A 15,295-nucleotide genomic window follows, 5' to 3' on the forward strand; every position below is an offset into this window, starting at 1 on the left:
AGTTACTTTCTATTTCTGGAAGAGAAGACCTAAAAATATTTCCTTCTCTCTGTGTGAACCAAGACTGAGTAGGTTCTAGCTATGTTATTATGAGTGCTACTTTTTGCTTCATGTCAAAATTGAGGGAAGTGCCTATCTCTTCATCTCCCCAACAGTGTTATCACAGGGCCAATAAAGGATCAAACTAAAACTAGGATCTGAGATTTAGAGGAGAGCAGGGTTATAACCCTGTGCATACTTGTTTTTAGTCAAAGGATATAACCAAAGAAAGCTCTCCTGGTGCTTTCCCCAGACGGGGGCACCCTAAATGAATAGCTGCTGTGAAAGTGTCTCGATGTACACAAACATCATTAAAGGTCAGGAGTTCAATATCCACAGAATGAGAAATCGGCAGACAGCGACGTAAAAGCCATTCGGACAATTTCACCCTGTTCCTTGTCATCCTCCCAGTGCCCCAGGACAAGGTCAGAAGAACACAGCAGGAAGTGGGTAAACCATACTTCCCATAGCAGCACCAGACCTGGTCAAAAAAAAATGTATGCCCCTGAGAGAGGAAGAGTCAGAGACCAATGGCTTTAATAACTGTGAGCACTGTGTTTTGAAGGAAGGCAATTGCAGTGAAAATCTTCTTAAATGCACTGCTCTCTGTTGTCTGGAAATTACTGACTCACAGTTTTATTTCTGCACATTAGGACTCTGGATGCAATTATAGGAGCACCTTCTAAAATTCATGAGCATTTTGTATTCCTAGCAACCCATACACCGTAACTGTCGCACTAAATTAACTGGCTGCAGTACGCTTCAAAATCAAAAGAATTTCTAACAGCCACATGGATGTGAATTTTCTCTTCTAAGAGAAATGCAAATTCTATAAATGATGAAATTAATTGGCACTAAACAATAAAGACACAGGAACACTGTTCACTCGGCCTTAGGGCCCACAGTAGTTTGACCATCACTAGACTGCTTTCTGATGTGGTTGCTCATACAGAAATGACTTCTATAATGCTATAATTGGTCTACGACAAATGGAAGAATGGAAGATGATTAGGAGGTTTGGACTCTTGTTTGATTTCTTCCACATGACACAGCTTCTAAACGTGAAACACCCTACACGTACACATTAAGCAAACATTGGGGTACACGAAAAGTTTCCAGTTGATACATTAAGTTTATTGGTATGGCTACTGAAATGTGAGTCTAAAAGTAAGTTTATTAACAAAACCTTCCAAAGCTATTTCATTAATGAGAAAAATGATATGTCTGTGCTCATTTCTTCCTCATCTACTCTACCTTACACATCTACTATAGTATTTTATTTTCAAATATGTAGTTTCACCATTAACCAAAGGAGGACTCCATTTCTATCATGTCTTGGCACATTACATCTTCATAATTTATAATAAAATCTAGAACTCAGAATCTATGTATTAAAATTTCTGTTTAAGGAAGCAGATGGAAGACACCATTCCTCATTGTTACCAGTTTAAGCATGGAATGTTTTTAGGCAAAAGCCCTGTTACCGTCCAGGACTTAAATAATACTAGAAGCCATAGGAAAACTTGTAGTTTTTTGAATGATGCTACTATATTTTAGCACTTTTGTATTCATGCATAGCACAGCCACCCATAGTTAGAATGAGGGGACATATAAATGGTTTAAAAACTTAATGCCTTAAATGTCACCACAGAGATCATGAAAAAAAATGCTTTTGATAGGGATGATTCATTTAAAGTTAGGTTATATAAAGGTGCATGCTGCTACAGAGTTTTCTGAAGTTTAAAAAAAATGTACTTTCATAAATTAAGCTAACATCCACCCAAAACAGGCTCACATTTTCTCCAGCAAGACCTGCTCTCTCTATTTTTCCTTCAAAAGTTTATTATATAATAATAATTGTTATTAGTTTCAGTCTGATTTAAATATTTTTTCATTAGAAACTTATAGTGTTCATACACACACACACACACACACACACACACACACACACACACACACACACACATATATATAAACTTTCATTATACATTCATCTCTTGATGCATGTCTAGGTTGATTATAGTTCCTTGCTACAGTGAATAGAGTAGCAGTAAACATGGGTGTGCAATTGTCTCTAGGACAGGGGATAGAGTTCTCTGGGTATGTGCCCAAGAGAGAAATAGTTAGGTCATATGGTAGCCCTATTTTTAGTTTTGAATACGATTTGAAGAAAAGTGTATCCAAACCAGAATATTTAATAATAAAATTTTCCGTCTTTTGAATGTACTACATCTACAAAGGTAACATAATTCTTACATAGTTACTAATAAGAACAGGGGAAGAAACATTGTTTTATCTAGTCTAATGAGAAAGACTTGTTTTCAAAGAGCAAGATTTATATTTTTTTAAACTTTCATATAAATGTATTATATTTTATGGGGCTTAAAATAATTCTACATTAAGAAATATATTTGCTTAACTATTTCAAGTAAATTTATAGCTTTTAATGTATTTTTATTAAAGGAAGGTAACCTTGTACCATCTGAAAATGCAAGTAATAGAATTCGTTCAGTAGAAATAAGTTTTAAGGCAAATCTTGTTTTAGTTCTGCCATGCAATATTCTTTACTCATAACAACTCATCTTATTGAAGTTCACTGCTTCAGACATATAAATAAAGCTGTAAAAACTATGTGAATTAGAGGAACAAGGCACCCTGTATAAATTATTTAAGTGTCACAGATTATGTGGCTACCAATTTAATCAACTGCATTTCATATTCTACTATCATAATGATTTTACAGTATTTTATAATCAATGTAAATTAAAATATTTTCACTTCAAATTTCAGCATTTTTGCCAGTTAAATGGACAGTGATGGAAAAATGTTTCAAGAAACTGTGCTATTTACTGTTGTGAGAAATTTAGTAATATGCTATACATTGATTCAATAATTTTACATTCACTTAAATATTCAACAAAATACAGATGATCTGAAAAAGAGAAAAAATGAAACCAAAGAGATATACAATGTAGTATTATGTGTAATCATAAAAGTGTAAAAAGAACTTAGTTTCATGACAGAAATAAAAAAATTTAAAGGACAAGGAAAAAGATAAAACTGCTTTTAAGACAGAATTAAGAGAAAACTGCAGCCCATAAAACACTTTACTGAGTCAACAATGCAAACTGGTTTCAAAAATGGACAGTAATATTCAATCACAAACTGGTTAATGTTGTAACATGTTTAAAGTGTGTGTGTGTGTGTGTGTGTGTGTGTGTGTGTTTGTGTGTGTGTGTTCTTAGCAAGTATGTGAGTATCTTAGAGTTCATTTCTACAAACTTAATGATACAGATAAAATATTGACTATGTCCCCTTAATAGAATAAAACATAACATTTATAGGCTGCTGTCACTGTGAAACACTGAACTGTTTTTCAGTAACATTTTCTTTTATAGGTATGAGTAAATGCTGAAGTCATGAATGAATGATACAGTATATGGAATACACAAGCTGGTAACATAGATGTTTGTTAACATTATCAAATATAAAAATACATACATACTTGGATATCATGCACTTTAAAACACTGGCAGAACGGTAGGTTGCTTGCATCAGCATGATACAAGCCCCTGCGTGCTGTGCACACTACAGAGATGTAAGCAGGTAAAAGGAGTTTGCATCAAAATCCTACAGGAACACCGACGAATACCTAGTGTGTCTAGCATGGGTGGATATGTCACCAGGACTGTACATTGCAAAATTAGTGGTTGTGTTGCTGAGAGAAAGCAGCACAGAAACTACTTACTGTTCTGTGTTTTTCTTTTCCTTTTGAGATTATAATATAATTACATCATTTCTCCCTTGCCTTTCTTCCTTCTAAACCCTTCCATATAAGTCTCTTCACTCTTTCAAATTCATGCCCTATATATATATATATATATATATATATATATATATATATATATATATATATACACACACACAAAACCCAAGATATAATCTGCTCAGTCTGTCTAATGTTACTTGTATATATGCTTCCAGGACTGACCATTGGTTTTATTTTATATTTTCTATATACAAAATATTTTCATTATTTATGCATTATTTGTCTCATGAGAAATGGTTATGTTAAAAGAGCAAGATTTGCCATTTAAAATTTCAATCTGAATATGTTGTATGTTATGGGGCTTCCCTTTTAAATTACAATTGAACTGGAATAATTCTCAAGCAAAAGATACCTCATCAGTTGTAATACCAATGCAATCAATCAGTTTGATCTGAATATATCCAGTTTGTTTTTTCTTTGAAGTGGTCAGGTTAGAAATTTTGCTTACTTTACCACAATATTTCCTAAGCTTCGAGCCTTCAATTTTTGCATGTTGTCATCCAAAATCATAACTGTAAACAAAAATATGAACACAAATTTAAATACAATTTTGTGCACAAATACTAACCCTCAAACTTCAAATATTTTCCCATATTTTCTAAATTCAATCCTAAAGTTTCTAGGTCAAAATATTATTTGTATTCTTGTAAGACCATGAAGATATATTAGTAAGCTCAACTACTTTTTATAAAAGCATAAAAGCCCATGCATTTTACGTTTAGCAAGATAGTAAATTTCTCCAGAACCTTCCTAAAATAAATACGTATATTTAACAGCCCCACAGACTTATTTTTTATGGTTATGTCCATGTAAGAATATTAACCATATGTTTATCTTCCATAAACTAAAGGATGCAGTTTAAAAATACAGCCAAATATACATACAATAAAAATGAAGGAAGCATATCCATTTGTGAGATGTAAATTAGCTAAATTTATATTTCCAGATATTATTCCAATATTTTCTGTGATGCCCTGATAAAATATGGAAAGTGTTTGATAGTAAATCTCGCATCCACATTATAGTATATCAATCACAAAAATGAATTATAATCATCTAGGTTCTTTATGTAAATTCCTTGTGTTGTTTTATTCATGTAGGCCATTCCTAAGTAGCTATCGGAAGACTCTAACCCAAGATTAAATTAGTCACCTGGATTTTTTCATAAAGAAAGGCTTCCTTTCCTTTCCCAGTGTAGCTTGCTTTTTTTTAAACCATAATCCTTTGTATTATGTTATGCTTTCAAGGTTCTGTATAATCATAAAACAAACCCAAAATATATCAGTCATATAACCAGTCCCTGGTTCCTCAACTACAGTACTGTAATCCTTCCTCTGGAAACCAGTGGTTTTCAGACAATGAGGAGTTTCTGTATTAAAGTGAGACATCAAAGTTTCACTCTTTCTTACAACTGGGTATAAAAAAGTACCAGACACACTAAGGGGAAAACGTGTTTAACGTCTCCCACAATCGGCAGCCCCGAAAAATGTCTCAACACAAAGTCAGTTTTCTGATCAAAGAAAGAGGATGACAACCGTTCACATGAGGGATTCGATAGATACGGGCTCTTTTTCCCATGGCGGGAGAAGTTCAGACTTCACACAATTATAAAACAGACATCTGCCTACCATAAAAAATCCAACACGACTGTCTAAACATGAGCTGAACAAGGACAACAGCAATAGATGTGCTAAAGTGGACAGAAAGCTTATGAAGCTTCAAAGATATATAAAGAACTGCAGATAGCTAAGCATACTGAGAGAAGGAGAAATAGTCTTCCCCAGAGAAGAGCTCATAAGTTGATTATCCAATTCCAAGTGGTCAGCCTTGAAAATATACATGTCTTAGGGTTTCTATTGTGATGATGAGACACCATGACCCAAGAGCAACTTTGGCAAGAAAGGGTTTATTTTGCTCACAGTTCCATAACATTTCATTATACAAAGCAGTGAGGGCAGGAACTCAGGCAGGTTAGGAACCTGGAGGCAGGAGCTGATGATGCAGAGGCCATGGAAGGGTGCTGCTTACTGGCTTGCTCCACACAGCTTGCTCAGCCTGCTTTCTTATAGAGCTCAGGACTACCACATTAGGGATAGCATCACCCACAATGGGCTGGGCCCTTCCCCATTGATCATTAATTAGGAAAACACCCAACAGCTGGATCTTATGGAGGCATTTCCTCAATTGAGGCTCCCTCCTCTCTGATGACTGTAACTTGTGTCAAGTTGACATAAAACTAGCAAGTACATAACACTAAGCAGACTATCCCTGAAAGTGGCTTTTCCTCATAAATATAGTAGACAAAATTGTGTCACCTTATGTAAATTACATATAAAACCTTTATATATTAAATACAAATAAATATGTATATGTATATTGTATAACCTTTATGCCTTATTTCCCTTTTTTGCACAGTGAATGTCTAAATCTATATCACTTTGGTTTCCCTGGCTTCTCTGAAATGTTAGTGGCACCAACAGCTGATATTTCATTACATATTTTGTGTTGTGGTGCCTGTGTGACTGCTTGGTTGTATCACATCACAATTCACCAGCCCTAGAAAGCCATACAATCATAATAGGCATTTAAAATTAAGAGAACTGAACGTTAAAAAACTTAAAAATTTTACAGTTAATGACGGGAGTCCCATAGACATTATTTGGCTATAACAGCCACTTACAGTAGTATATAAATAAAATAAATATGAAAAATATAAAATTTAAAAATAAATATAAAAATCAAATATTGGGAAGATATACTATTGTTTTATAAATCCCACAGTAAAGAAATATTTCTTTAAAATCTTTTACTCTGCATTTAATTTTAGCCAACAAGATTGAAAAAAACTTTTCACCATTCTTCAAAAGCATTGTGGAAGAAGCTATCAATTTTTTGTTAATGAAGCAAGACAACAAAGACAACCACAATGATTTGTGTGTTCTTAAAACTAAAGGACTACATTACTGTAGCAATGATGTCCAGTCTCTATGTGGGTGCTTCAAGTTACTCATCTCTAAATACTTACAACATCTACAGATTAAATATGCATCATCAAAAGATGAAATGGTGAATGTAAGTACTGGGCACTTCACAGTCATTAATTTCAGACCCATATCCTCAAAAGACTCTTCAAAGTGACATTTTGTTGACTGTTTTAGTTATCCAAAAGAAGCCATTAGAAGACCATAGCATTATTTTTCATTGCAAAAACTGAAGAATTCATTTCTAATATATGACATTCTTAAAAGCAAGTACTTTTTATACAATAGGTCCAAGAAAATACCAAATTCAGTAACAGTGCACATTTCAAATTGCCAGTATCATGACTTACCATTGTATCCTGGAACACATTTTCCTGCTTGCCCTGGTGGAGGTGTTTTGGAGTTGCCCAATCCAATACATGATGCTGTTATTGGGGATCCAGTCTCTGAGGGGAAAAGCATGGCTTATCACTTACTGCTTCAGCACTGAGTTACATTTCTTTAGTACTTGTACACAGTTCCATTAGTGCTGGACCTAAATTAGATTGTCTTATAATTTTATCTCATTAGGAATAGAGTCAACTCTACCTGCACTCTAGTATTTAAGATACTTAGCTCTATGGTCACTGCTGCAGATCTGTAACATGAAATCAGAGCCATACTTACTATTTAACAGAGCTCACAGATACACTTATATCACAATAAAAATCAGAGAAATCCCCAGAACATTATTAAGAAGTGAAAACAACAATATTTGGTGCATTCATAAACTGGGTGGTGGTGGTGCATGCCTTTAATCCAAGAACTCGGGAGGCAGAGCCAGGTGGATCTCTGTGAGTTCGAGTCCAGCCTGGTCTACAGAGCAAGATCCAGGAAAGGCACAAAGCTACACAGAGAAACCCTGTCTTGAAATACCGAAGGAAAAAAAAGAAAGAAAAACAACTAAAAGATATATTTAGAGTAATTCATATGGTGTATTTCTTCTAAAGAAAAGAAAGGACTATTGGATGAGTCAGGAGATGGAAGAATGGAAAATTATATAACCATAAAGTCTTTGCAACATAGGCTAAAAGATAAAAAAAGCAAGAGAAAAGATATTCCTTCTGGAGTCATCTAAAGTTACTACGTTTTTCAATATACAGCTTATTTGTGTGCTTTATTTCTGGTAGTTTTAACTTGTTGTCTGGAGAAATTGCATCTTGAGCTAAGGAACTGTATTAAAGGGTCACAGCACTAGGAAAGTTGAGAATCACTGTTCTAAGGTTTAAGATACTAAGCATGTGTCCCCTGTAAAGATAATCAGTAACCAGGACCAGATGTTTCTGGGGCTTAAGAGAGAATTCACAAATATTTTTTATCATATCTAATCTCATTTTTTCCATAAAATGGCATTTTGTATCCATGAAATACTCACCTTATTTCTATTTCCCCTACCGTACAACCAATGCAGAGAGAAATGTACATGATTGGAAAGACTAACAGTGTTTTCTCCTTCATAGTTTCGAAAACATAGTCACTTCAATTAACACTCATAAGTGATATGAGAGATAACCAGTAAAAATGATAAGAAGTACCCTTGCAGAGTTATGAGCTTAAGGAAGGGAACACAGGATGCAGAAGTCCTGTGTTATACATAAACACAACCTCACACTACATTGGAACGTGTTAGGAAAGGGAAGAGACCTTTCTAGGTGCTTCTGTGTCTCTACCAGCATTTCAGGTGCTCCAGTCAACCTAATTGAAAGATATTTGCTGTCAAGTTTTGTCAAGATGGTCACTCTAATCAACTGGAGTTCAAACTTTCTACAGAATTTAGCAATATAAGACCTGTGCCGCTTGTTAACAGACACTTCTAGAATCCAAGAAAGAATCAGCAGTCTCTACTGCCTACTAGAATATAGTACTTGCTTCCTAAGATACTAACAAACAAACCTTATAACTAATAACAAAACAACTAAACTGTAACTGTTCCTATCCCAATATAGGATTTTTTTTTAATTTAACTAACTTTTTGTTCATTTTACATACCAACATCAGTTCCCCCTCCCTCCTCTCATCCTGTTCCCTCCCCTGACTCCCATCTACCCTCTCCTCATCAACTCCTCAAGTCTCTGTCTCCATTCAGAAAGAGGCAGGCCTCCCATGGGCTTGAACAAAGCCTGGCACATCAAGTTGAGGTAGAACCAAGCTCCTCCCCCTGCATAAAGGCCAGGTGAGGTAATCTAGTATGGGGAACAGGTTCCCAGAAGCCAACTAAGCACCAAGGACAGATCCTGATCTCAATGCTTGAAGTCTTACAAACAGAAGAAGCTACACAACTGTCACATACATGCAGAGGGCCTAGGTCAGTCCTATGCAGGCTTCCTAACTGTTGGTCCAGAGTCCATGTGCTCCCAGGTCAGCTGTCTCTGTGGGTTTCCCCTTCATGACCTACACACAAACACACACACACACACACACACACACACACACACACACACACACACACACACACACACAGAGTCTACAGCTCCTACAATCCCTCCTCCCTTTTTTCAATAGGACTCCTGGAGCTCAGCCCAGTGCTTAGTTATGTATCTCTGCCTCTGCTTCCATCAGTAACTGGATAAAGGATCTGTGTTGATAATTACGACAGTCACCTATCTGATTACAGGAGAAAGCCAGTTCAGACACCCTCTCCACTATTGCTGGGAGTTTTAGCTGGGATCATACTTGTGGATTCCTAGGAGTTTCCCTGGTACCAGGTTTTTACTAACCTGGAAATGTCCCCACTTCATCAAGACTTCTTTTTCATGACTCTCCCCTCTGTCCAGCCCCTAACTCTCCTTCCACCTAACCTTCTCCCTCAAGTTCCAATCCCCACCCACCTACACAGTCCCTCCATCCCAGTTTATCCAGGAGATCTCTTCTGTTCTTCCTTCCCAGGGAAATCTATGCATTCCTCTTTAGGCCCCCATTGTTATCTGGCCTCCCTGGGCCTGTGGACTGTAGGTTGGTTATCCTGTACTTTATCCTAATACCCACCTATGAGTGAGTATATACTATGTTAGTTTTTCTGGGTTTGAGTTACCTCACTCAGAATGGTTTTTCCTAGTTCCATCCATTTTCCTGTAAATTTGATGATGTCATTGTTTTTTACTGTTGAGTAATACTTCATTGTGTAAATGTACCATGTTTTCTTTATCCATTCTTTGGTTGAGAGGTATCTAAGTTGTTTCCAGGTTCTGGCTATTATGAATAATGCCCCTATAAATATAGTTAAGCAAGTGTCCTTGTGGTATAATTGAGCATCCTTTGGGTGTGGTATAGTTGGGTCATGAGGTAGATTGACTCCCATTTTCCTGACAAAATGTGAGTGTTCCCCTTACACCACATCGTCTTCAACTAAGCTGTCATCAGTGTTTATTTTTAATCTTAGCCATTCTGACAGGTGTAAGATGATATCTCAGAATCATTTTGATTTGCATTTCTCTGATGACTAAGGATGTTGGGCAATTCCTTCAGCATCTACCGGCCATTTGAGATTCTTCTGTTGAGAATTTTCTATTTAGATCTTCACTTCATTTTTTTAATTTGATTATTAGGTATTTTGATGTCTAGTTTCTTGAGACTTCAAGTATATTTTGGAGATCAACCCTCTACCAGATGTGGGGTTGGTGAAGAGCTTTTCCTATTCTGTAGGCTGCCATTTTGTTTTATTACAGTGTCCTTTGCCTTACAGAAGCTTCTCCTATAGCTGATAAACACCTTCAGTAATGTAGCAGGATACAAAATTACCTTAAAAAATCAGTAGCCCTCCTATATATAAATGATAAATGGGCTGAGAAAGAAATCAGAGAAACAGCCCCCTTTACAACAGCCACAAATAATATTGGGGTAACGCTCACCAAACAAGAGAAAAACCTATATGACAAGAACTTTAAGTCTCTGAAGAAAGAAATTGAAGAAGATATCAGAATATTGAAAGATCTCCCGTGTTCATGGATAGGTAGGATCAATGTAGTAAAAATGGCAACCTTACTAAATGCAGTCTACAGATTCAATGCAACCCCCATCAAATGCTAACACAATTCTTCACAGACCTTGAAAGAACAATACTCAACTTCATACGGAAAAACAAAAATCCCAGGATAGCTAAAACAATCCTGTACAATAAAGGAACTTCCACAAGTATCATCATCCCTGACTTCAAGCTCTACGATAGAGCTATAGTAATAAAAATAGCTTGGTATTAGCATAAAAACAGATACTATTCTCTCATAGTTTTCTTTCTTTATAACTGTGACTATCTTGAAATGCAACAAAGAAGCCAAAACTATACAATAGAGAAAAGAAAGCATCTTCAACAAATGGTGCTGGCATAACTTGATGTCAACAGGTAGAAGAATGCAAATAGATCCATATCGATCACCCTGCACAAAACTCAAGTCCAAGAGGATCAAAGACCTCAACACAAATCCAGTTACACTGAACCTGATATAAGAGAAAGTGGGAAGTAGCCTTGAATACACTGGCACAGGAGACCACTTCCTAAATATAACACCAGTAGCACAGACACTGAGATAGATAATTAATAAATGGGACCTTCTGAAACAATACAGGATGTTTTTTGTTTTGTTTGTTTGTTTGTTTGTTTTTTGAGATGGTTTCACTATGTATACCTAGCTGGCCTGGAACTCTCTATGTCAATGTGGACCAGGATGTCCTAGAACTCACAGAAGTTCTCCTGCCTTTGCCTACTGAGTCTTGTGCATTAAAACCATGTATCAGGAAGCCTTGCTCACTGTAGAATCTTATAAGTGATGTCAGCACTCTGTTTTTCTCACTTCACATGGAAAGGGAGTGTTTAAAGAAGATGGAAGAACAAAACTTTCCTTAAATGGAAATGCAGGAAAGAATTAGAAAAAAAAATCTTCATTGCACTACCCTGCATAAGAAGGTGACATACACATTTCCTGAAATGCTTATGTTATTTTCTGTTTATAATCTGTCAACCTTCAACTGTCTTGGATTATTATTGTTATTATTATTATTATTATTATTATTATTATTATTATTACTAAAAACTACTGAAAGCACATGTTCTATATAACAAATTTTACTCAGAAATTTAGATCACTTAAATGAAATAAAGTTTATGATTTGAACATTAATAATTCAAATATCCTATTTAGCTAAATTTTATATTCATTTAGAGGACCAGAAAAAGAACTGCTGCTAATGATAGGCATATGGTATGATCCAGCAAAAGGCAGTGATTAGGACTGTCAGGATAATAAGGAGTCTTAGACAGGAGCAAGAGGGGATGAAAATAGATACTATTCTCTCAGTTTTCTTTCTTTGTAACTGTGACTATCTTGAGATGCAACAACTTATCATGCCATACCATCCTATCCACAGATGTCCACCTGTCTTTACACATAGTCTTGATGAACAAACTGTTGATCAAGCTGGCCCAATGCAAAGCAGATTTCTAGCTAGAGAAAGTCCCACTTCCCACCCTCTAGGATCCAATCCTTAAATGTGATCCCTAACCTCTCCTTTGAAGATTTTCTGAAAGCATCTGCTTCATGCTATGGAAGCTATAATTAACTGACTAGCTGTTATCTAGGGAACCAGGAAATCCACATGTCACATTCTGATTAGGAAATAGCTGTATTAAATAAACCAGAACATTATTTTTGAGCAAGAGAACTGGAAACAATGTTTGGAGAAACCTTTACAAAGATACGGAGCCTTAGAAATAAAATGCTCAGCACATCATTACATTAATTTCTATGATAAGACACAATCAGGAAGCAGATGGCATAAGACTAGAGACTGAAGCATGTGAGGACTATCCATTGGCATCTTTCCCTCATACTGCATTAGACACTAGTCAAGGGATGTCACTTAACTGCCTCACACTATTTTGTTGCAACTGTGACTTATTATCCAAATAATTTTTCCTTAATATTTAGAATTCTTAAGAGAAAACAAAAATGAGATATAATAGGCGTAATTTTAAATATGGATTCTGTTGTATTCAGAGCTAAGTTTAATTCCATTTAGTCCTACTATAAGATTGCAAAAGAAGTGGTGCTTTTGCACATTGCAAATCTGAGACACAGTCAAAATACATGTCACTGAAATGTTAAACAGCCTGTCCTAGTTCACATAGTCATTTCAGAAGGTAAGACAAAGGTTATAGGCAAATTTGTTAACATTCTGTACTGAAGCCATAGGCTAAGCAAGTAAAGAGAAATTGCCCACATGGCTTCAGTACAGAAACAAAATTCTTGCAAATATGAGAAACGGGGAAATTGTGGTGGTATAAATTACCTAGAGTTAATGTTTATTGAGCACTTGCTATATGATAAGGATAACTCATAGAACAAGATATACAATAACAAAAATCACATAAATCTTCCATCAAAGAGACAGACAATGGACACTAACACATAAATACAATATATGGCATATTAAAGAATGACAAATGTCCAAGGAAGTAAGGAACAGTGCATGAAGTATCATTGAAGGTGTTTACCTTTACACGGATTGAGTATAAGAATGACCTTTCTGAGAAGATGACACTTGAAGAGACACCTGAAAGGAGTGAGGGCATGAGACACACAGATAAAGGGCAAATATAGTAGGCAGAGACTTCAAGAGTCCTGGGGTAAGTTTATCCCCGGAGTGTTGGAGAAAAATTGGCCAAGCAATGAAACTGAGCAGAATGAATGAGGGAAGGATTCATAGGATACAAAGTCAGAGAGATCATGAGCAGGAAAAATAAATAAGTCCCCTTCAACATCTTCATAAGAACTTGAACTTTAATCTGGGGGACCTTGTAACCTAATGCTGGAATCTGAACAAATTTTAGTGAATTGTAACACTGAACATTTAGTCTATTTAAATATTTGCAAAATGTTCATGTTTCCATGTTCTATGATAGGATTTATTATTTAATTCTGGATGGAGGAGAGAGAGGGAATGTAGAAGCAGATAGAAAGTATATTAGGATATCTGGCTGATAGATTTCTGTAGCTTCTTGAAAATCCAGAGTCGACTACAAGAGAATGCATAAGATTGACAAAAGAACCAGTATCCTTGGGTGGGAGACAGGACATGGGTCACAAGGGTAGATGGTGCACACAAACCAAAGATAATAAGTTTTATGTATATGTGAGTGTGTATATAGATTGCTGCATTTCTGGGATAAGCAATATAGCTCTGTGAGTAGAAAAGCATGTATGCAGCCCAACAACCAAACTTACACACACACACACACACACACACACACACACACACACACACTAAATTTAAAAGCAAATTGTTGCATAACTTAAGAGCAGTTTGGCAATCCTTAAACAAAAACCTTAAAATACACATATATATTGTCATATTTATTCCAAAAAGAAATATTTTCAGTTCATCGATACTTAATAACAAGAATGTTTTCAACAATATTGTCTATATCACAGTATAGAAGATTTCTTCAAGTAGAAATCATGTCATATTAAAAAAATAAAGCCATTCAAAGGCCAGAGATGAATGTTTACTAAAACAGAATGATTTTCAAAAACAAGATTTACAAGAAAGTTACTAAATGAAATGTACATGTGATCTATTTTTTACATAAATATTAAACATTGAGCAATATGGATATTTTATGTTTGCATAAATCTTGGCAAGACACATATCAAAATACTAAGAGAACTTATTTGTGGCTGGTTTTTAAATAGTGAATGATCAAGAGTCCAGAGCACTACACCAACAGTTTGAAAGGTACCCACCACAGTGAGAAAACTGACTCAGATTCTTCCACATTCCTCCTACCAAGCAGTGACCATCTTGCATTAGGTTGGAGTCATTTGGGTTACTTTGACCAAGAATGGAGGGATTTATATAAGTTCCTGAGAACTGTGTCCCTAAGCCATTATATATGATGCATGGGCCAGTAACCTGAATCCACCAAGCTAAAAATGTGATGAACATACATCACAGTCCTTGATGGGTGCAGCCTTCCAGTTATCCTCAGGTGTGCTAGAAAGTCATATCAGGCTCTCTAGAAATAACCATGCAGTATGAGAACTACCTAAGATGTGTTTTCAATAGCATACGGAACACCAGATCCATATAACAATGAGATATGGTCCTTTTTATTAAGTCACTAGTTTGGGGTGCAGCTTTTATGTAACTGCACATAAAAGTGGAACACATCATTGAAAATACTACAAATAGGGGGCTGGAGAGACGGCTCAGAGGTTAAGAGCACTGGCTGTTCTTCCAGAGGTCCTGAGTTCAATTCCCAGCAACCACATGGTGGCTCACAACCATCTGTAATGAGATCTGGTGCCCTCTTCTGGCCTGCAGACATACATGCAGGCAGAACATTGTATACGTAATAAATAAATAAAATCTTTAAAAAAAAAAAAGAAAATGCTACAAATACATTTATTTAGCA

General features: G+C 35.8%; 1 protein-coding gene across 1 annotated transcript in view; it reads right to left on the reverse strand.

The window, feature by feature from the left end:
* Window positions 1-15,295, reverse strand: part of Acss3 (acyl-CoA synthetase short chain family member 3) — a 171,364-nt gene that overhangs the window by 23,779 nt on the left and 132,290 nt on the right. The window contains exons 10-11 of the mRNA XM_052753276.1: window positions 7,200-7,295; window positions 4,317-4,380 (exon numbers count right to left, since the gene is read on the reverse strand). Coding sequence (XP_052609236.1) covers window positions 4,317-4,380; window positions 7,200-7,295 — 160 coding nt within the window. The remainder of the gene's footprint in view (window positions 1-4,316; window positions 4,381-7,199; window positions 7,296-15,295) is intronic.

This window comes from Peromyscus californicus, unplaced genomic scaffold, assembly GCF_007827085.1.
Source record: "Peromyscus californicus insignis strain IS unplaced genomic scaffold, ASM782708v3 Scaffold_24__1_contigs__length_46423439, whole genome shotgun sequence".
Classification (NCBI taxonomy): Eukaryota; Metazoa; Chordata; class Mammalia; order Rodentia; family Cricetidae; genus Peromyscus; species Peromyscus californicus.